Below are 22,696 nucleotides of genomic sequence, written 5' to 3'. Positions count from 1 at the left end.
TGGATGGGCCGGGGGCAGGGCAGCGGCCGGCACCGCTCCAGCGCCCGGCGGGCTGCGGCGGGAGGAGGAGGAGGAGGAGGAGGAGGAGGAGCAGCGGGCTCAGGTGCAGGCAGTCATCGCACGGGGGGAGCAGGGAGGCAGCGGCAGCCGCTCCAGCCGCACCGCGGTAACGGGACTGACTCCCTGTCAAGTATTGGACATAGCGGCTGGTGAGGATGCGTGTAGGTGAGAAAGCATCTCTATTGCTTTAGCAGGGAACTGGAGAAACGAGTGATTTTATACGTGCTCTGTTGCTTATAGACAAAGGGAGCAAATAGGCGGAAATATTCGGGGATGTTATAAAATCTTAAAGGACTTTCTGTACAGCGTGGCGGTGCACGACAGGAAATTAACTCCAAAAAGAATGCTTTCTCTCAAAGTGCTGCGACAGAATTGAACATTTGGCTTTTCTAGTATCTGAAATTCCTCCTGAAGACACGGCAAGGACTATCAGAAACATCAGAGAGATCCTGGTACTTTTAAAGAGACTTAAAGCAAATGCCAGCTGAATGACCTTGGAGATGATTTTATGTGGATTCATTAGTTTTCACTGCTGGTCTTGTAGTCTCAGGAACTCTAGGATTAATGATGGTTTTAAAGTTTTAGGGGCCTTTCAAAAAACAAGATTGTATACATTTAATTACCTGCCTAATGATTCCTGAACTAATCAAGCATTTACTTAAAACTGAACACAGAAGATGCTTTCTTTTAATGTTTTCTCTCTCCATAGCTGGGAATAAAATGAACAAGGTAATGTCCTACAAATAGAAGAACAATTTTTAAAAGCAACTATTTATTATGCAGATCATCTAATAAATATAGAAACCTTAAACCCCTGAGAAGATGAAGCTGAGCAACAGAATAATGGAGTAGTAAACAATGGCAGCTTTTCTAGTCAAATCAGCATTTCATTAGCTTCCCAGCAGAATGCAGATGGAAGTTTCTGAGCTCATTGTGTGGGGTTTTGTGAAATAATTCAGTTGTTGCTACAGAGGTGAGCAAAATCATGGATATACCTATGAACTCCTGGGTACTGATTCACTGTAGTAGATATGGCAGAGTTTCTAAAGATGATTCTTTTAAATTGCCAATGCTGAAATTAAATTCAAGAGGATTTATTTTGTCTGTGGGGACACTGAATTATGATTCTGGCATTCATAATTGTAATGAACTATAACTGTTTAAAGGAACTGTAAATATTGACATGAGTCTCCAAAATCTATTTTAAAATTATTTTCATTTTTAAATGAATAGACACGATCTTCCTCTTTGTATGTGAGATGTATGTTTTCTTTCTTGGGAGCCAGAGGACAAATCTCCTTCATCCCCCACCTGTCTCCCCCTAAATAAAATTCATTATTCATACCCAAATAGTGGTGAGTCTATTGGAATTAACATTGACAAAAATGTTTCCTTACCTTTCCAATGAATAGCATGGATAAGATGGAGTACCATCTTCTGAATCGAACAAGAAAAGACAGCATTAGAGGATTAACTTTTTCCTTTAATCTCCAAACAGTCTATGATTTAAACTAAGACATAAATATTATCTCCAGTAACTGCTGGTCCAGGAAACCTGAGCTGTACTGAGGTCCCTCCTTCCCTTCCTCTCCCTCTCCCCTGTATATTCCAAAGTAAACGACTTTCTCAGGAAAATAAGTCAGAGATTTCCCTTCCCTCCTTCCCTGGGAAATGAATGTGTCTCTTTTGTCAGTTTTTATTTCTGTTTGTTTGAGAAGTGCCTTGTGTTTGCTAAAGATGGGTCAAGAGCACTGGAGGAGCTGATCAGTGGCCTTTCTCTTTCTGGCTTTTGTTTTTCTTTTCTATCTTTCTCTCTTTCTTTCGTTCTTTCCTTAAAGCCAAGGTGTGCCAGAGGTGATGCACTGATGCTGAGGAGGCATCAACAGCTATGGGACTCTAATCCTCTCCCATGTAAGCACTGGCAGTGTCTGCAAAGAGAGACCGTGAGACGCTGAAGCAGAGTTTAGCTGCTGTTCAGCAGGTCACCTGCTCACTAAGGCTCAGATTGCACTGTTCCCTAAGCACAAAACATGAACCAGTCCCGATGGATTGAATGGAGGACTCTGAATATGAGCAGTAGTGTTATGAACATATCTGAGCACCTCTCCTGCCCTCTTGGATTTGGTCACTACAATGCAGTTGACATCTGTATCCTTGAGACAGTCGTTATTGTCTTGCTAACATTTTTAATTATTGCGGGTAACTTAACTGTGATATTTGTTTTCCACTGTGCTCCACTCCTGCATCATTACACCACCAGCTACTTTATTCAGACCATGGCCTATGCTGATCTTTTTGTTGGAGTCAGCTGCTTGGTTCCTACTTTGTCACTGCTCCACTACTCAACAGGTGTCCACGAGTCCTTGACTTGCCAAGTTTTTGGATACATCATCTCTGTGCTCAAAAGCGTATCTATGGCATGTCTTGCTTGCATCAGTGTGGATCGCTATCTCGCTATAACAAAGCCTCTCTCCTATAACCAACTGGTCACACCTTGTCGCTTGAGAATCTGCATCAGTCTGATCTGGATATACTCTTGCCTGATCTTCTTGCCTTCTTTTTTTGGTTGGGGAAAACCTGGTTACCATGGAGATATTTTTGAATGGTGTGCTACCTCCTGGCTAACTAATGCCTACTTTACTGGCTTTATTGTGTGCTTACTATACGCTCCTGCTGCCTTTGTCATATGTTTCACCTATTTCCACATCTTTAAAATCTGCCGGCAGCACACCAAAGAGATCAGTGATCGGAGAGCTCGATTTCCTAACCACGAAGGGGATGCTGCTGGGGAGGCTGGGCACAGCCCCGAACGCCGCTATGCCATGGTTTTGTTCCGGATAACCAGCGTGTTCTACGTGCTCTGGCTCCCTTATATCATATACTTTCTGCTGGAAAGCTCTAGGGTGTTGGAAAACCCAGCACTCTCCTTCCTAACTACGTGGCTTGCTATAAGCAATAGTTTCTGCAACTGTGTGATATATAGCCTCTCCAACAGCGTTTTCAGGCTGGGACTACGGAGACTGTCAGAGACAATATGTTCATCTTGTGTGTGTTCAAAAGACAGGGATGTACGGGACCCTAAGCCAAGGAAACGGGCTAATTCCTGCTCCATTTAAAGAAAACTGGTGCATGTAATCAAATGCTGAGTTTTGATAGTATTTGTGGTATCTGGAAACTTGCCAGAGAGAAATGTTTACTTGAACAGCTTGCCGTGGTGTTAGAGTGAATTTAAAAGGGATCCTGGAAAAGGCAGAGGCAGCTGTAAGAAGGGTCACTGAACTCTTGTGAAACTGTCAGGAGAACAATTCAACAGAGGTGATGAAGAAAGTCAGAACAAAAAATCTTCTAAAGGGCATGAAGTAACTAGCACATCAGAGGAGGTTCCTCGTAAAACAAATTAGTTAGTTACTATCTTACATTTCCCCCTAGTAGACAAGTTGTCCTTGTGTCAGAGTATACAGTAGCCTTCAGATTTTTAATGCATTTAAGAGGAAGCAATCAACACCACAGTATGCAGCTATCCGTAAATTATATACTTGAGGACTGTAGTAGATACTGCAGGTAATAATCAGCTCTATCTTTGCTCACATATTGTACAATTTGCAGTTGTACAAAATATCTGCAGTGCATAAACCCTGCCCTGGGCATGACACTTTGGGATAAACTGGCACCTTGTGGTACAACTTGCACAGAAGCTCTCCCTCTCATTTCCCCTTTTTTCCCATGCTGTGCGTCCCTCTATTCCATTGTGTGCAGGTGGGTGAGTTTGAGGGCACCTGTGAGGTTACATGAGTTCCAAACCATTCTTTCTGCAGGAAGCAGTGGCCCTCCCTGGCTGGATACAACTGCCCATGTACAATGATTTCTCCAGTCATTCACTCTCTTGACCCATTTCAATCAACACATGGTGTTGATATCGTGTCCTTTAGGGTGTACTGAAGTTTTTCCTTACTGGTTCCACAGGTGCTCCTAATGCAGATATGATAGTGGCACACAGCAGTGTGCAGCACTACTTAGAAAATTAAAAATAACTGACCCTTTTCTTTGGGAAATCTAAAGAGCTTACTGTTGTAGCTGTTGGTCTGTTGTGTGAACCTCACTTGCACATACCATATTTTTTTTAAGAGAAAACGGAAGTTGTGGTCTGTGCCTAATGTTTTCATAGCACATGGAGTAGGTCAATGCTAAAGGATCAAAAAATTTACATTTGCTTTAAGAGAAATACTTCTGTGCAGCTCTTTGTTAGACGAGTGTTCTCAGAGGAGGTAAACAAGACAGTCTGGTGTTAAATACATGCTGAGAGCTTTGGTATGTCCTTTTGTACTGAACTGACTTTCAGGTCCACTGATGAAATCTTTTTGATTTTGCAAGGGCACACATAAGGTTTGTGTAATAAATTGCCAGGGGTTCAGATGCATGCCAATCCATACAATATTTAAATTATAACTTTGAACCAAATGTAATTTCCTTAGATGGTTATTGGCTTTTAAAAAAAGGCCCAATTATTGATTATTGGTGCCTTTTAACACTGCACTATTATTCCTTCTTTCACCAAAATGCATATGTAAAGATTGTGCCTATTACTTTTTGTAATGAAAGCTGACCACGTGTGCACACTTGTGGTTTACTCTAGAGCTCCCTTAATACTGTACTCTTTGTTCTGTTGAGGTGGTTCTGAACCCCTATACATTTTTTTTAAACCTGTAAGAAAGTTGAAACAATGGAATAAAGTAGTATTATGTCAATAAAACTCAGCCTTGGCGTTAGTTCCCTGATGTTACACTGTTCTCTGGGAAAGTCCTTTTGGGTTAGGACTCGAGTGAACAATTCAAATCCAAATTTCAAAGCTGCTTTCTTAATGTCTAAAATGTTCATATTCTGGTTTCTGGCATTGCACATCTTCATAGTAGATTCAAACATGACTTGAAACATTCCTCGAGCTGAGCTGTTGCTGACACCCAGCTCTCACATATATTAGGAAAAAATGAGTAGTGTCCTTTGCATGGATCTCGTTATGCTCCACATCTCCAGGAATGTATTTGCTGCCTTCTTTTGACAAGTTCATGTTTATTTCAGGAGGCTCTTTTGGCTCACTGCTGCTCTGTATGGTTGTGTAACCCCAACTCTTCCTACAAACATGACTTGGATTCATTTAGTTTTGTCATTCTTCTGTCATTTTTTCCCTGCTGAGTAGGGCTTCAGCAAGCAAGGCTTACACAAGCAGCAGTGAAATATCTTATTTCTCACAATTCACAGGGCTGGTTTCTTACCAGTAAAGCCATTTTATAGCTGTGCTCCAGAGCTGGCTGCTCAGAGCTTCTGATTTTCATTGGCATTTCTGGTAACAAGTTTCTATGGGATCTTCTGGAATCTAAGAAAAGTTCTAGCAGGTGCTTAAAGTCAAAGGGACATTTACTGAACCCGGGCTGTGGGCAGCAGATGTGTTGTGACTGTGGTACTGTAACTCCAGATGTGTCAAACACCTGAGCAAACTCATTTGGCTCAGTTGTGCCTTAGTTGAACCCTGTTTGTATGACCTCAGCAAGTGCAGTTGATGTACAGCAACTTGAAGGTTTATTGCCTGAAAATGGTGGGGCAGGCTTGGCCTCGGGGGCTGCACCACAAAGTTTGCTTACCCTGAGGGCACAGTCAGCAATATGTTCCTCTTTGCCATCATGTTTAGTGTGTGGATTTGTCGGGTGGAATTAGAGGTTTCCTTTTTCCTCAGGCTGTTCTTGGAGGGAGAGAATGTAAGAGAAATCCAGTACCCTGGAATCAGCTTGTAGGTTCCAAGATTCTTTGCCCCGTTTTTAAAGTTTTTTGGTTTGTTGAACACTGGCTTCATGTTGTTGTGCAGGAACACTAATTTGCTTCTCTGGACTCTGAATTTCAGCTGCTGTAAAGTCACATTTCACCCTATTCTCTATAAGTCTCCTGGAATCTGTCAAACGAAACATCCTCAGCAGATCTAAGTACTGCTTTTCTTCTTTATTTCCCAGGTGACAGGATTTGACCTGGTCAGTCACACGAGTCTTTAAATTTAGTATGTGTGTTTCATTTTATGGAAGTGTTTTCTAAACTCACAATTTAAATTTTTTATTTGAGGGATGTTTTGTTACTGTTTACTAATGCTGTCTGAGGATTCCAGCTGGTGCTAAATTGTCTTCCAGAATTAGAAGGCTGGGCATTTTAATGGATTTAAAAAGTCACAGAAATTCCAGTCACCCAATCACCAATCACTTTTGATTTTTGTTCTGTCATAATATAAAGTTGCATAATCTTGTAGGAAAACCTGTTTAAACAATGTCAGTTTAAAGCTGGCTCCCGCTTTCATGTGCCTGAAGGTCTTTATGATTTATGAAATACCTGGTAAATAGGAGACCACACACTGACAAGAGAATTTGATGTGAAAAAATCATTGTTGATAATACAGGTAATAAAAAGGAAACAGATGTAAAATACTAAACAAAAAATGAAGCTATATGCGTGATAGATAAGCAAAACAGATATATAGATATATATATATACACACAAAAAAAAACCTCCTTTAGGCAGGTAGATTATGTTTGGCTGTTGAATTTCTCTGGGATACTTATATTTGCAGCATACCAGGGGCAATGTCAAGGTCAATTACCTTACCATTTTTGGAACCTCATGTCTGCAGCCTAAGGAAAAGTCAAAAAAACTGTGTAATGGCAGCAAAAGAACTACCAGAGAAGTATTTTTTTCTTCACCACATTCTCTGTGCTCCCTTATTTTCTGGCTAAGTACATTTCTTCTTTAAGTACTATTCTTTAACAGGAAAGAGAACTGTAGTGATGAAAAACACACATTGCTATCTTCTAAGATTTACTTATTGTCTTACAATAAGATATTCTTCTGTTTCTGCTTAAGAATCCATTTTGTAATTGTGCTTGGTAAAGCATGAAGTACTATGCAAGTTTTATTTTTGTGCAGTCTTTGTGCTTCCTCTGTTGAAAAGTTGGGAAAAGTTGCTTTATTGAGCTGCCTTTCACAGGCAGTTTAGTAAGACCTTTTAAAAACAGTGGGTTTATTGGTTTTATGATTAATTTTCATTCATTAGTGTTTGACAGTGAAATATCCTTGATTACACTTAGTTTTACACTCAGCAAAAGCAGTAAAATGTCTTTTTATGGGTAAATGAACTTAGCAGTCAATATTAGAACTCAAGATTTAATGATGGTTGTTTCAATAGCTATTTTATTTCAGCATGGAGCTGTTTTATCTTTCCGTATTACAGTTGTAGCTAAAGACATAAATATACAGATTCTTTCTTTTTGAGAGTTGGTGTTGTGATGCTCGGGATCTGTATCTCTGATGCCAAGCCCTGCTGTTCCCAGGGTGGGAGTATCCCTTTATTTATCCCTTTATTTAGCAGCTTTCCAGCTCAGTTGCAGCACTCTGGGCAGCACCAGGGTCCTGGAGCTGAGTGTGCCAGGGAGCAGTGCCAGGGTTTCTGCAGGCTGGTGTTGCTGTGGGGAAGGGATGTCACTGAAGGTGGCAGTGGCCTCCCCAGCCATCCACCAGGACCAGCTGATTTGCAGATCTTTCACTTTTATTGTCCCTGTCACCAAAAGAAGTTTAAGCCATTGACTTCATCCCTGCCCCTTGTTCCCTCTGGCTCTTTTTCTTATGGATAAAATGATGCATCTTCCCACTAAAGAACTGAATTTAGTTGATTTCTTTGTGTTTTCTTCACTGAAAATTTTCATGTGTGTCATTTGAGTGGCCAAACCAAACACTGCTTTGTTAACTAGGTGCCAGTTAATTAGCAGACCTTTCCAGAAATGGCAGCATCACTGAGGTAGTGTTTTCCTGTTGTTTGCAGTGTTGCCTGGAACATTGCTTAAAGGAAGCACTTTCCAAAGATTACATGTTTTTTGCTAAACCAAATAAAGAGTTCAAGTAAACCTGATCTCCCCCCTCATTTTACATAGACATATACCTTTTTTTCTAAGTATGTACTGAATTTATACCTAGATGTCAGCATTTTTAACCAAAGCCTATGCCATTATTGCTGATGGCATGAAAGCAATGTAGAAGGGTATTTAAGAGGAGCTTCCTACACATGGAATTTTCTAGTCCTTCTTTAAAGAAATTATTCCTTTCCCCATCTGATATTAGGACAATCCCCTGAGCTCCATGAGCTGTAAGTGCTAAAGGAGTGGGATGTGAATGGAGAAGAAGCTGTTAATGGCTCCATGCCCCAGCACAGCCCTAGGAAAATACTGAAACCCCTAATTTTTAAAATCCATATTTTATTTAGGCTTCTCCTTTTGTGCAAGTACTGTGAAAGGTAGGATGAATATAAGGAAACCTTAGTGCTTTCAGCTGCACTGATGGGTGGCTAGCAAAAGTAATTTCAGGCAGTAAAATGTTTGGGACTTTATCCCAGTCTTACACTGCCTGCTGCCAGCCTTAACCCTCTGGAGCAGACTGTGACAGCAGGGCTGCAGGGTTTCATTTTAACGGCCCTGTGACTCCGTCTGGACAAAAAAAAACTGACTGGGAGGGAGCAAAACGAAACTTTTCTAAGAGCAGTGATTACCAGGGAAAAGAGTTTCTTTTTTCCTGTGCGATGTTCACCCCTGCCTCAAAGCTCACAATCTAAAACTGACAGGTGGCAGTGTTAGAAAAAGAGACAAACACCAAGCTTTTGAGAAGGGAGGCTCAGAGATGTCAGTGTCATCATCTGAGGGCACTTCTGCAACTTGACAGTATTGTTCTTTGTTATCTTTAAATGAAATGTCTTTTTTTTTTTTCCTTCTTCTTTATATTATTTCAGTAAGCACAAATTCTTCTCATCATGGAAAAAGTCCATTTTATGAGATATTTATATGAGGGACAGGGTAGTGGTTTGGGCAAGTATAACAGAGGGCCCCAAGTTACTTGTGAAAACATGTTCTACTTCAAATTTCATACACTTTAGGTAGGAACATCTTCAAATACCTGTCCCAGGTAAGGCTTTCCAGTCCTTGTATCATATCTCCAGTGTTGCTTATGCTTGTGCAGATATTATGGAGAAGTCCTTCTTGTGGAGCAGCTCAATTTAGAATGGTAAATGGACAAATGATGTTTTCTGTGATAGAATAGATTTAATAGTTCTGCTTTAGGAAAGACACTGGCTGAAGCTCCTCGTATCTCGGCTGTTTGGGGTCATTGGCAGCTCTGCACAAACCTGTTTTTGGGTACTGGTGTGTGGGGCTGAACTTATCCATGTGCCTGTCATTCTCTACAGATGGGGTGAGAGACAGCTGGAGGCAATAATTCCTTGAACTGCCTCAGCAGGACTTTTTCAGAGCTGAGGTTATCAGAGTTTTTAATGGTAAGGAAATTTTGTTGTAATTAAAAAAAGAGAGATCTATATGCTGTGAGTAATGAGTTGTTACCAGGTCAAGAACAGAGTAGTCTGGTTGTGATCTGTGCCATCAACATGCCAAAAGGATCTTCATATTAGAATTTTATTATAATCAGTAGATTTTTCAGGCACTGCAATTTTTATAGGGAGTTTTAATGCAACTGTATGTACAAAAGGATTGTAAATAGTCACATAATGGCAAGGTTTCAGTGGCAACTTTTCCTGCATTTCAGGGGCTTTGGGGACCGCTTTGTGGCTCAAGTTGGATAAATTCTAAGTGTGTGCTGAAATTACCAAAGCCAAGATGGCAAACATAGGCTGTAAATGCAAGATGTTGATCCAAAGCTACTTTCCCTGTAATACTGGATATTTGATAATTGTCCAGGCAATTATCTCATGTTGCCTTACAGAAAAGTAAGGAAATCTAACACATATAAGCAGAACTACATGCTGTCCTAATGAAATTATGTTCAAGGTTTTTGATTTTTCAACTCAGGACTCATATATTTTCTGTGGTCTCTTGCTTTGGGAGGTTCTAACCAATTCATTATTTCCATTTTCTAGCTGTGCTTAACTTGATCTCTGGCTTTTGGGTTTTTGAAATTCAATTTTAAATTTGAGTTTTCAATCCAGTTTTGCTGGTTTGTAGCTGTGTTCTTCACTTGACTCATGTAAAAACTTTGCGGAGTATTGGAAAGGTCATGTCCTTGAAGGGAGCTGCATCCAGTCTGAAATGTACTCATGCTGCATTTCATTGTGTCTGAAAGAAGGATTGCTGTACCTCGTTCACCACATTTCAGGTGTCTTGGCAAGAGCATCAGTGACAGATAAGTTCTCTAACATCCTCTGTTGGGCTCAAAAATTTGCCTCTGATTTTGTCTGTAAATGTTGCTAACTAAAGAAACTCTATTTTGGTGGTGAATTAGTATTTCAGATGGAGATAATTTATCTGTCTGTTGTATTTCCTCTGGTTCTAATGGTGGAACAGGAAGGTTATTGCTTAAATGCTGCTGCAAGTTCTGTCCACTTCCCCACCTTTTTTTGGGGAAAGTATGTCTGTGGTGGTTGGTTATTGATACAATTGGACTTCAGTGATCATCTTATTTTATGAAATTCGTTGCATTAGTAATGCCTGTAATTTGAAAATAAAATCATAATGAAGTGCTTTTGTAATAATGGTATTGATTTTGTTTAAAAATAAATTATACCAAGATGAAAATTCTTTACAATGGTATAGAGACATTTGAAATGTGATTTATGTGAGGAATACCTGCTGATAATTTGTTCTGGGACAGATTAGATTTCCAGGGGGGGAGATAAAATTCAAAAGATAAAATGTAAATATTAATTCTGAAGAAAAACAGGTCTTGCTTTTCATGCAATGATAAAATGAATTGATTCTGCTTTCTGAGAGGGAATTTTGGGTTTCTGTACATCACCTTATAGAGATGGTAGCTTAAGGAGCCATGGCTTACCAAAAAGTGTTGAGACATTAGTAATTATAAAAATAATAATAAGATTACTGGAAATCATCTCTACCATCACCATGATGTGCCTAGACCTTGAATCCCAGCTGTAACTAGTCCATGGCAGCACAGCTGGAAGGAATTCTGAGGCATGGCAAAGGGAGAGTTAGTCTCTCTAGGGTTTTCCTACTTAGAAAAGAGGAATAAGATACAGGGGAGTTAGAGAAATCTGTGAGGTTGGGATTGTCCTGGGGGAGAACTGGGTGTAATTACCCACTATTTAAAAAAAACCAAAAAGATAAACAACCAGAAAAAAACCCCCACCAACACAAAAGAAGATATCACTGTGAAAACAAGCTTTGTGTATAGTGAATCATGGGATACATTGACCAAAAACTCTCTAGGTGGTAAAAGATGAAGTGGGTTAAAAATTCCAGAGTGTTTAGGGAGGAGTGTGTCTTTGTATCTGTGTGTGTAAGGTGGCAGTGAGGGAAGTGTCACTATCATCAACTCTGTCCATCTTTTCCTGCTACAGAAGCAAAATACCTTTTGGAAAAGCACCAACAAAGCAGTTAGGAAGGCGACTGTATTGCTAGTTCAGAAATCAAGTATTTAGGGATATACTTTTACTTAAAAAAAATTAGTAGCTTAGAGCCAAGCTATTTTACAGGCAGTCGTAGCAGAAGGTGCTTTTTAACCCTGTGTAAATACCAGGATTTTTTAGAAGCCAAAGGGATGCTGCCCCAGCAGGGTTGCTGACTCTCCACGGGGTAAGTGGAGTGCCCCAACCCAGGCTGCAGTTGGTTCAGCAGAAGTCCAACAAGTCCTCCCCTTCAGCATGCCACTGGGAAACCTGTATCAAACCTACAGGACAGAAGAAAAGGCAAGGACTGCTACGTTGTATTCAAGTAGGAATAAAAAAATCCTTGGTAAAATCTCTTTGCCCTGACAGCCTGTTGTGGCTGATGACACACAGTTTATAGTTCCCAACAACTATCTGGGAATTTCTCAATTATTCCTGCAGTCCCCAGAGTTAATAATGAAGAACAGCTAAGTTGAGGCAAGTACCCTAATGAGCCATGATGAGGATCCAGTCCAACAACATTGTCCCACTCCTCATCAGCAGAATGTTATCTGTTTTCTGAAATGATGTGTTATCTATCAAGAAATAAAACCAGAACTCAAACTGGATCTGGAAAGAACTGTCACTGATGTATTTATAGAATTGGAAACAGCTCTGCCTGTCAGCAAATCTCCAAAACTATATATCCTTTTTAGTTTTTTAGAGAGGAAGGCTGTTCCATCTTACTCTTTTCATTTTAAAATGGTTCAGTTAACATAGGTTTGTCCCGATGACATTTTCTCATTTCCTTTTAAAGCCAGTATTGGAACTTATGGTCTGTGGATAAAATGTGATTTTTTTTTTTAAGGTGCATTCTTGGTCCGTCCTTTGATAGATTTGAGTGCCTAAATCATGAAGTAGATTCTCTGTGCTCCAACTTGTTTTTCTGTTATGCAGCTCCATGTATTCCTGCACCTTCAGGCTAGCTTGAATTGCTCTTCTTCGTGTTGTGGAAAAGCTGGGAAAATGTCAGGCAAAATTGCAGTTTTGGATGTCAGTGTTTAAGTTATTTTCATGACTGAGTTTGTCTTTTTCATTTTCATAGAGTACAGTTTCTCATCGTGCTTGCAGAAGCCATCAAGACCATGAGTGTTTCTGGTTTTCTTTCTTATAGAGTAATTATTATTTGAAAAAAAAAGTGCTTGTACAGAAAATGTTGAAATTTCAGGTGGATATTTGGATTATACTGTAGGGTTTTTTTCTGTTATCCTACTGGAAATATTGTTGTCACTGCCAATTTAAAATATTGAAAAAGGAAGGTGTGGGCACTGGCAGGCATTTCTAATATGTCTCCTAACAATGTTTGCAGTCTAGAAATCATCAAAACTTGGCAATATTTTTATCCAAAAGCATATCTGGGGCTTTTAAGTGTAATTTTCTGTTAGCGTTGTTAGTTATGTACATTTTTATAGAAATCAAACCTAGCACAGGTGAATTTAACTAAGTTACATTCACCCTTCATTCCTGCTGCAAGAAAATTCCCATTCCCTCAGGGGAACCTTGGAATTTTAGGGAAGTTTGACTCAGTTTTGCCTATTCATCCTGAGAGTGATACGGCAAGCCCTAAACTCCTGATTTTTTCTGCAGCTACACCCGTGACTCACTAGATCTCCTTCCCAGCAGCCTGGAGTGGAGCAGGAGCATTGCTAATGAAACAAATGTGCATCTGTGTTTGTGTGCTCGGCTGGAGATAATATGTTAACATATGTACCAAAAATCCCATTTCTCATCTCTGTTAAAAAATACTGCTAGAAAATCATAGACTGTGAAAGAGGAAAGGAAGAGAGCACTTAGCTCTGGTTTGCTACATTGCACTTCACATTGTCTGTCTATTTTTGCAATGAGTGAATTGACAGGCAGGATTTGAAAACAGCTTTATTTTTTCATGCATGTAAAAACACTAGTTCTAGGAATATTATGCTGTAGTATTCCACATTAGTAAAAAAAACCCTTTAAATATAGATTGGTGTGGTAAACACAGAACAGCTCAAATAATATCTTTGAGTTATACTTTTAAAAACTTTGTAGCTCTACTTTGTATCTCCAAAGAGTTTGGCTAGATTTTATTTTAGTTTCTTTGTCGAGCCTTCCCTCTCCCCACAGTTGCATTGCTTTGATTTTTTAAAAATTTAACAGCATATTGCCATTTTTCCTTGAAGTGAAATATGACCATATGAAAGGCATTAAGCCATTCCATGACTAGATGAAAGATTCAGTCTCACTTTTGTTGCTGTCAGCTGTTACTGTCCAATTTGTCTGATGGACCGTTTAGAAATTCAGAATTAGAGTTGGAATCTCTAACTGCTGTAGGGAGTGTGGGGGGGGACTTTTTATGAAAAACCTTCTTTTCTATAGGACTGTAATATTAAAACCAGAAAACTGTTCTGTACCTGTTTTATGGTTGTAGAACTTTTGTTAGATATTTGTTTCCTTGGCTGCTGCTGCAAGAAACCTTTTTCCATCCTGTGAGAACTTTGTGCATAACAGAAGGTTGTTAGCCACACTTCAGTTTATTATTCTTCTGCCTTAATTGTCCACAACAAAATAACGTCATGCATTTAAATCAAGTTCAGGTTGTGGCTTTTGCTGTTAGACATGGACAGAATGATTTATCTTGATTCAGTCTCTTCACTTCTTTTGGTTCTTTACAGCAGCATCTCTGGCACTGTTGGAGTTGACCTGCTTTCTTATTAATTGTTTCCATTCAAAATTAGGGCAATATTAGCATATATTATGTTATATTTAGATTCCATTCTTCTTGGAGTTTGGTGAATTCACAGTTAGATTTAGAATGGCATTCAGTATTTTATGCCATGGAATTGGATCCTGGTTTGGTAACTTCCATTTTTTAGGCCTGGTTCAGAAGATTGGTAGCGTAATCTTTGCTCTGAACCCTAATAAAAATACATGTTCATAATGTTTATAATTATTTTAGTTGTTACATATAGAAAGATGTCACTAATATTGAACATAGACCCAGTTGTGTACTTCTAACAGATGAGTAGTTTTGATAAACCAGCACCATTGAAAACTTGCTTTCAACACTGATAGAAAGGGCTCTTTCCTTCTTTTTGGTTTTGGTTGGATCTCTTGTTTTTAGAACAAGAAATATTGTTCAAATATGTAGTGAAAGGCAGTAAAATGGGCAATGTTCAATTCGCACTCATTTCATTATTCGGTAACTCACAGGAGGTAAGTATAGGATATAGGTAAGGTATGTATATGTAAGTGTATAGGAAAAGGCACAAATCCATTCTGAGCTGGGGTGAAGGAGAACGTCCTTCCTCCTCAGCCTGTCACATGCAGAGATCCCATCTGGGAGCGTGGAATGAGCTCCAGATTGGGATTGGAACTCATCCAGTCGCTGTCACCGACACCTTGAAGCAAACAGAACAAAGCACAACCAGAGCAGTCCTTCCACCAGCACTGACCCCTCCAATGAGAAAATGGATTTTAATCAGTGATGCTGCAAGCATTCATTCCCTTCAGTCAGTGTGGGAAGCTGTGTAAGTCTAAGGTGTAAGTTTGAAGTGTGGTCAGAATATTTTGCCTAAAACCTTCGCCTTATTGTGGGGGTGTTCCTTCATATTGTTATCAAATATTGGCTTCTGAAGCAATTGTTTTTACACTTCTGATTAGCTAATTTATTTCTCTCAGTAGGGCAGAGCATGAAAGAAAAGAGAAGCAACTTAGTTATATTCACCTTTACTGGGTTTGATTTCTATAATTTTCTTTTTTTTTTTTCTATGAAAATAATTTTTTTTTAGACCTGGGAAGATTACTTAGAAAAGCTTTTTTTTGTTTTTTTTTTTGGTTTTTTTTTTGTTTTTTTTTAAATCCTAAATTTTATTACTAAAAATTATTTAGGAAAAAAAGATGTGTTTTTTTGGTGGTTTCAAACAACCACTTTTTCTCCTGGTTGTGCATCATTACTTTTATCTTGAAGAAGATATCTGATGATCTAAAGTCGATCTCTTCTGGCACTCTTCTCAGACTCTAAGATTATATTCTCTTTCTGTTGTTTAAACTTCAGCTAATATTTTTTCATATTTCAGGAATAAATTCTCTATCCTGTAATACATCTAAGATAAATCCACCTTCCCCCCTGCCCCCTCATTTATTAAGATATGACCAAAAGCTGATCCAGATGGGTTCTAACCAATTTTGCACTTCTTGATGGTCCTTGTTTGCCTCTCAGAGGTTCCCTATTCCTGGCATGTCAGTAACCTCACTGCTCCTCTTCTAGACCTCAGTATTATAAGGTAAATACCCACAGGAAAAGATCTTGAAATTTAAAGGTCATTCTCAAATAGCTGTTAGAGTGGCAATAAATAATCAAGAATAGCTAGAGCTTTTGGAGACAAAAATTGTATCTCTTGGCTTTTAGAGCTTTGGATATTTTGAACTTTTTTGAGGCATAGCAGAGACAGAGCAGCACTTGGATACCTGGGGATTTAAAATAAAATTCCCAAACATTCACTTGAAGCTCCTAAATAGACCTGGCCTGATTTTTCAGGATTGCTGAGCAACTCAGAATCTTATACAGGTGACTCAGCAACTGTGGATTTCGTACTAAAACAGGTAAATAATCTTCACAGATAGTCTGTAGACTTAGTGAGATCTGAAATTTGATTATTTTCTTCAAATAATAAAAAAGAAAAACTAGTTTTTAGCCAAGAGAGGGATTACAGTTATTTAACCTAAATTCACTTTCTGATTGTTATGTTGTCTCCTGGGAACTGATGGTTACACTGCTGACAGGAATACTGTTATCAGTTAAATGTAATGGGTTGTTTTCATTCCTCCTATTTTTCATTCATTTATATATATTTTTTAAATTCTTTTTATTTTGTCATTCTTCTCTTTTTCTGATTCTCCCTTTTCCATGTAGTTGCAGCCAGGTTTTCTCAGGCTGTTCTAGCAAGCTGTGCTCCATGTTGTCCTGAGAGCATTGTGGGTGGAAGCAGAATGAGTGGAAGTGAAGAAGAGCTGTTGGAAGAGGGGACTGAAATGAGTGGAAGTTTGAATTATTTTCAAAGGTGTGTTTAGGTGGCTCCTCCTAACAAGGTGTCAAATAGCACATTTTCTACTTTTTAGTTTAAATTGGGAACTGCAAGTCTCCATGCCGTGAACAATTAATATAAAGCAGTTGCAAACCAAGAAGGATTTTGATCATCAAAAACTATTTCCAAGACTCAGAGTTCTACTCCCAAAGAGAGATGTTAACTGGACCAAAAACATGGGTGAAAGGTTGACCAATATGGGGGTAAATGAAATCAAATGAAACAATTGCTGGAGCCTGTGTTTGCCATTGCTGGCACAGTGGTGGCACCCATTGCACCCTCATGGAGAGCTCGGTCTTGTTAGGCTGTGTTTCTATTACACTGACTTTTTAAGTTGGCTGTGCTCCTAATCTCAGCAGTCCCCCTTTGTCCAGTGTCCAGGATGGGTGATAGGGTGGGTGACTTACTCTGCTCTTCATCTGTTAGATATGAGATGGGTATAAGAAATAAAACAGGAGGTAACTAGTGGGTGGGAATAAATCACAATTCTGCTGGATTGGAACAGACAGCAGTTTTTCTTCTTTTTCCATCATCCAGTGGAGACTTTTTAACTTCTTGTTAATGTCAAGAAGCAGAAAACAACCATTCTTTCACTGTTTTTTTTCCAATTCCACTGTTTATGTAACAAAACAGTTCTGTTAAAAATAAGAGTTTTCTTAGAAAACTGTTACTGTTACATTTGTATGTGCTGTCTTGATTTGAGCAATAATAGCTGTAAAACAGGGTTAGAAAAACATCAGCTGAAAAACAGTGTATGGGAACACCTTGTTGGCTCAGTCCCTGGGAATTCTTGGTGTGAGGCAAGACTGCACCAGAGTGATCAGCAGCATCCCTTGTCTAAGGAATGAACCAATGTCTTTAGTGGGCCAGGTATGTAAATTCATTGAAATGAATAATGCATTTAAAAAAAAAAAAGTTTTAGAACTCCATTTCTTAATGTTGTCCCCAACAATCGCAACATTCCAAGCTTTTATGGGACTGTGTGAAGAAGGGCTTTGCTAGAACTGGTACTGTTACTCTTCTAGCTTGTGGGGAGTGGGACAAGAGGACACAGCCTCAAGCTGAGCCAGGAGAGGTTCAGGTTGAACGTCAGAAGGAATTTCTTCATGGGAACAGTGCTCAGCCATTGGAAGGGGCTGCCCAGGGAGGTGCTGGAGTCCCCATCCCTGGAGCTGTTCAAGGAACAGCTGAATGTGGTACTCAGTGCTCTGGCCTGGTTGACAAAGTGGGGATGGGTCATAGGTTGTACTCGATGATCCTGGAAGTCTGTTCCAACCTCACTGATTGTATAATTCTGTGAAACTGAAAGCTTAGCAGAGGATTTCCCAGGAAAGCTGTCAGTTCGTTTCTCAGGATAACCAGACAGACTGATTTCCAGAGTTTGGAAATCTTCTGCCTCAAAGTGTGAAGAAAACTTCTGCTTCTGATGAGGCTGTATTTTCTACAGATCAACCCCAAAAATACCTTGCAACAAAAACCAGTAAAAAAAATCTTTCACTGACATTAGTGGCAAGCTTATCCCCATGAAAATAATCTGAAGAATCAGAAGAGTGGTGTGAAAACTCTTATTCTGGGGAGTCAGCAAGTTTCAGAATGGGCCTCTGTAAATTTTGTGTAAATCAGGAAAGCATTCAGCAATTCCTTTTGTTACAGCCAGTGTTCTAAAATCTGAGGGATGCTGCAGCCTCTGGCAGAGGTAACTGGTTGCTCTGTCTGAACTGAGTGTCATTCTGATACCATTATAAAAGAAATATTCTACAGTGAAAAATGGAATTTTTGATACCAATTTAACCACTCTTCCCAGGCTTCCAGGTACAGTTAGTTATTCATGTTTATGGCATTTCTAGGTGGATAAAAGGGTGTGAATAATATCCAAGCTATATGGTCAGGGCAGCAAAATTCTAGTAAGAATCTAGGTTGTTAGTGCAGGAAATACTGGTTCACTACTACATATAGCTTTCTAAAGCCTGAGTAAAATAGCAGGATAATTCTAATGCTTACATGGATGTGGTTATGGAGGCTTAAATCAGTGGTTTATGGGATTGTTGTTGCATTGCTTATGGGAAGATTAAATGAACAATAAATTGTACTGGTAGTGTGTTTATGGAGAATGTGGATGGGGATGAATTACTGACTGTAAATAAATGTAAGGCTTTGAAGCACTGTTTGCAGTATAACTCATGATGTTTTATTCAAAATAGGGAGCTGAAAAAAGATACTTTTACTGTGAATAGAGACATCTGTGATTGCTGTGGTGATGTTCCCCAGGTGCCTCGTGCTGCAGATGATGCCAATTATTGTTGATTATCATGTGCATTTTACTGTCTTCTGTCTAGGTGTAGAAGCAAAGGTCTCAGTCCTCCCCAAAAGAACAGCTAAATACTTGAAGTTATCAAGGAAAGAGCAGAATTAATTTGTTTTAATAATGATTAAAACGCAGCTGACCCCCAAAGTAACAAACATGAAGATACAAACCTATAGACAGGGGCATAATTGTGGTTCCCTTTGTGGAAGAAATCGTGCTGTACGTTACTACATGAGAACTAATTTCAGTCTTGGAAAAATAAGAAAAGTGAAAGACAGAAGAAATTGATGCAAGAGCAACTTGCTCAGAGTTACCTAAATATCAAACAGAAATGTGTACACCACAAGAAAAAGGTTTTGGTCAAAATTCAAAACAAGACTGATTTTTGTCATGGATTCTAACCTCCCAAGCGACCTCTACTCAAGTCCTCAGGACACATCCAGAAATAAAAAAAAAATCCTACTCTAAATGTAGTGTTCCAGCCTTTGAGAAATACCCAGGTGGGTTTTGGTAAGTAACTAGCTAGTTATTCACAGGTACAGCAAGTATTGGCTTTGCAATCAGTGCTGGGCAGGACAGATTTGTAGAGGCAAGGATTTAGTGAAAACACAAATGTTGAAGTAAGTAGTTTATTTTACTGACCTACTGGTCATAAACAGTTCTTTAAACAATTTAAATTGGCACCAATTAAAAATGGCAAGTGCCTTTCCAGTGTATGCCAGTGAAAATCTCCTCCTGCTGCCCCTGGCCATTGGTATTGGAAGGAGATACAGAGGGAAGGCTGGAGTAGGTGGGAAAGATTCATTTCCATAAGAAATGAGGCTAAAAATACATTTTAATGCATTGCTAATAGTGACAGATTGGTGAGAGCAAGTTTCATGAAAAGCTGTCTTAGGCAGTTAGAGGGTAACATTGCTCTGTAATTGGCTACTGAAAGCAGCCTTGGGATTTTTTGCTACAAACATAGGGGAACTGAAAAGATAAAGGAGAGGTGGCAGAGTGGTGGTGAATCTTCTACAAATAGATTTGAAACAGAAACAATACCCATGAACACCTCTAATTTGAATATGGTGTGTGAGTGGTGTCAGTGCTAACATTTAGTCACCACTATTAAAGTTACTGAAACAGAGCATGTTTCAGGAGGAAGGCAAAGCTTTGTAAAGCCTGCTCAATTGATTCAACAGCAAAACACTTGAGAGAATAAAGAGAAGGGATAATAAATGTGTTGAAAGTGGAGTGTATAATGGACTGCTTTTACCTGAAGCACGGGGTGAGGATTCCTCTGGACATGGCTGTTCTTAGCTTTTGATGCACCCGTTTACAGTCTGTAGATCAGAACTTTAAATTACATGGGACTGAAAGCAGAAGAGAAGGCACAGGCTCAGCTTGAGTAGTCTGGTAGTTCCCCGTGTTGCCACATCCTGCTCTTGTTTCACTAAGAGGCAATAACTGATAGGCCACAGGTCTGAAGGAGCTTTCCTCCTGCCTCCCATGGCACACTGGGCTTCTTGTATTTGTCCTTTTTCCCAGAAGGAAATGCTGGAACCTCTGAGCTGTGCTGGGCATCACTGCAGGGACCATGGGTGCAGTGTGGATCAGGATGGCTGTAGACAGCTGTGCTTTATCTGAGACGATTGTTCACTTTGGCCAGTAAAATAGAAGGAAAAATCGCCCAGTAGGTGTCAGTTGGGATGCTCTCAGGCTACTGCTGAGGAGCCAAAGGGAAATAGAGGCTGTTTGGTTGCTGAAACCGAGGAGATTTCTTGCAGCAGAGAGTTAATTTTCTTAAGGAGGGGCAGAAAAATGAAATTTATCAACTTTAGTTTACCTTACTTAATTTTATGACTTTACGTTAGTAATTATTTAAATAACTTCAGTTTTTCTCAGAAACTGCTTTGTAATTTGCACTATAAGAGTGTCAGTAAACTTTCAAATGTCTCATTTCTTGGTACAAACCATCTACCCTGCTGGTGTACTGCATGGCAGCATTGCTTCTCTGCCTCTGTCATCTCCAGCAGAATAGGTGCTCGTAGGCAGAAGCCAATTAGAGATAATTACTTCTTCTGAATGCTGCTGTCTAAAAGAAAATAACCTTTATTCCTGTTAACATTGGTCATATTTAATGCACGTACTACTGCCAAGAGATTTAACCACAGTTCAGTGGAAATGACACCTGTCTATTTTAAGAAAGGTTTTAGCATAAAATGTTCCAAATCCAGTGACAATGTATAATGTTCTGTATGCTAAACAGAAATGTAGTATACTCATTTGTCTTAATTATAGCCAGTCATTTTCTCCTTACAAGTCAAATGTTAATACAGTTTTCCTTTTAATTTTTATACTGTTCAGATTCCTTTTGTATCTAACAAATATATATACATACACAATTTAAATGAAATGTTACAACTATTGCACAAATTTTAATGGTTATTATCATATTCCCCATTTATGTTAAGAACTTTTGTATCACTGTGTTCAGTTTGCTGCTGATGTTGTTCTTTAATATATGCATCTCTCCATAGTTCTGATTCCCTGTCGTGCCAAAAGGCTTGGGAAATATTCCATCATTATGTGGAAAACCAGTTTTTTTTTTTTCTTAGCAAAGCAAGTGTACCTGTGTTAAAATCAAGAACTAAAAGTAAAAACCAAGAGTAATAATGATTTAGAGCACTGCTCAGCCTGAGAGTTTGAAGAATAATGATGGTAAAATGAGGATGTCTGAGTCAGAGCTGAGGTAGAGTTGTGCTGCTCACATGAAGCTAAAATGAGGCAGCAGCCTCATTGCCATTGGTGTTAGCAATGGAAATAATATGGGTTCTAGGTAGTATTTACTGATGTGGGAGTTCTTCTATTAGTGAGATTGAGGATTTGCAAACAAAGGGAGGAGTTTCCAGTGAGGCTGCTCAGTAAGACAAGAAATGTCCCACACAGCACAGGCAAGGAGGTTTGGGGTAATGTACTCACTCAGATTCAGTGGTTTTCAGTGGTTACACAAAACAAGCAAATGATGTCATCACAGTACATATATAGAAAAAAATTGTTTGTTTTGTTACAGCTTGGTGTGAGAAAGATTTTGAATCTTTGTGGAAGTACATGCAAGAAGGAGTCTCCAACTAATGCTGAGTGCAATCAAGTTGAGTAGTTTTCTGTACTGAAAAATTTCAGATACTTTTTCAGTTTTCTAAGCAGGGCCCATATTTTGTAGGTCACTGAACTGCTCAGTTCCAGTACCCAACATGGGCTATAGTGTAGCTGCTCAAATTTCGATATTTGCGTTCAATCATTTGTTCTGTTTTATATGAAAGATAAATTAAGCTATATCTGTACAAGTCATTGCATGCTTAGACTCAGCTGGTTGGGTACATATGTTGTGGTTCCAAGAGTGTACAGCTACTAACAAAAGTAATTAATTTGTTTTGTGCAACTTCCTTACCAGCCCAGGCTCTTGCCTTACTCTTAGTCCTTTATTTGGGGTTTAGATTTCTTGTATGTATATTTGCTAAGAGGAATTATTAGTAGGAATCCTGGAAGGAGAAGGTCTCAGATGAGAGTTTCTCTTAAAAACTATCCTTGGTTTTATTTCTCTTCTAAAAATACCTCTCTCCTTCTTTTCACTGTTGTGAAAAATTAATTCAGTCCATTTGCCTACCCTACTTCTAGTGTGAAAGTGGGAAAAATCTGTCTTGGTAGGATTTACCGGTGCTAACTCCATGTCCACAATCCTTTGAACAGTGCTATTTTCTGTTTCTGCTACTAGGTATTTAGAAAGAAACATTTAGGATCTTTTTTGTTTGTTTGTTT

The 22,696-nt window shown here is 39.1% G+C and overlaps 2 protein-coding genes across 7 annotated transcripts in view; both read left to right on the top strand.

The window, feature by feature from the left end:
- RABGAP1L (RAB GTPase activating protein 1 like) overlaps nucleotides 1-22,696 on the top strand; it is a 224,425-nt gene that overhangs the window by 65,820 nt on the left and 135,909 nt on the right. The window contains exon 1 of one of the 5 annotated variants that reach the window (XM_068199464.1): nucleotides 104-225. The exons of the other annotated variants lie outside the window; for them this stretch is intronic. The gene's annotated coding sequence lies outside the window, so the exon portion shown is untranslated. Of the gene's footprint in view, nucleotides 1-103; nucleotides 226-22,696 lie in introns of those variants that run through there. 5 annotated transcript variants of the gene reach the window in all.
- On the top strand, nucleotides 99-5,149 carry GPR52 (G protein-coupled receptor 52). Of its 2 annotated transcripts, none has more exons than XM_068199471.1 (2): nucleotides 99-225; nucleotides 1,899-5,149. In XM_068199471.1, exon 2 carries the CDS (start codon nucleotides 2,091-2,093, stop codon nucleotides 3,174-3,176), a length of 1,086 nt encoding a protein of 361 aa, XP_068055572.1. In that variant the 5' UTR covers nucleotides 99-225; nucleotides 1,899-2,090; the 3' UTR covers nucleotides 3,177-5,149. The 2 variants fall into 2 exon arrangements, with proteins under 2 accessions (XP_068055572.1, XP_068055571.1); XM_068199470.1 differs by having other exon boundaries at nucleotides 131-1,033.

The sequence above is a fragment of the Anomalospiza imberbis genome, chromosome 9 (genome assembly GCF_031753505.1).
Source record: "Anomalospiza imberbis isolate Cuckoo-Finch-1a 21T00152 chromosome 9, ASM3175350v1, whole genome shotgun sequence".
Lineage (NCBI taxonomy): Eukaryota > Metazoa > Chordata > Aves > Passeriformes > Viduidae > Anomalospiza > Anomalospiza imberbis.
This window is presented reverse-complemented; position numbering and strand designations above follow the sequence as displayed.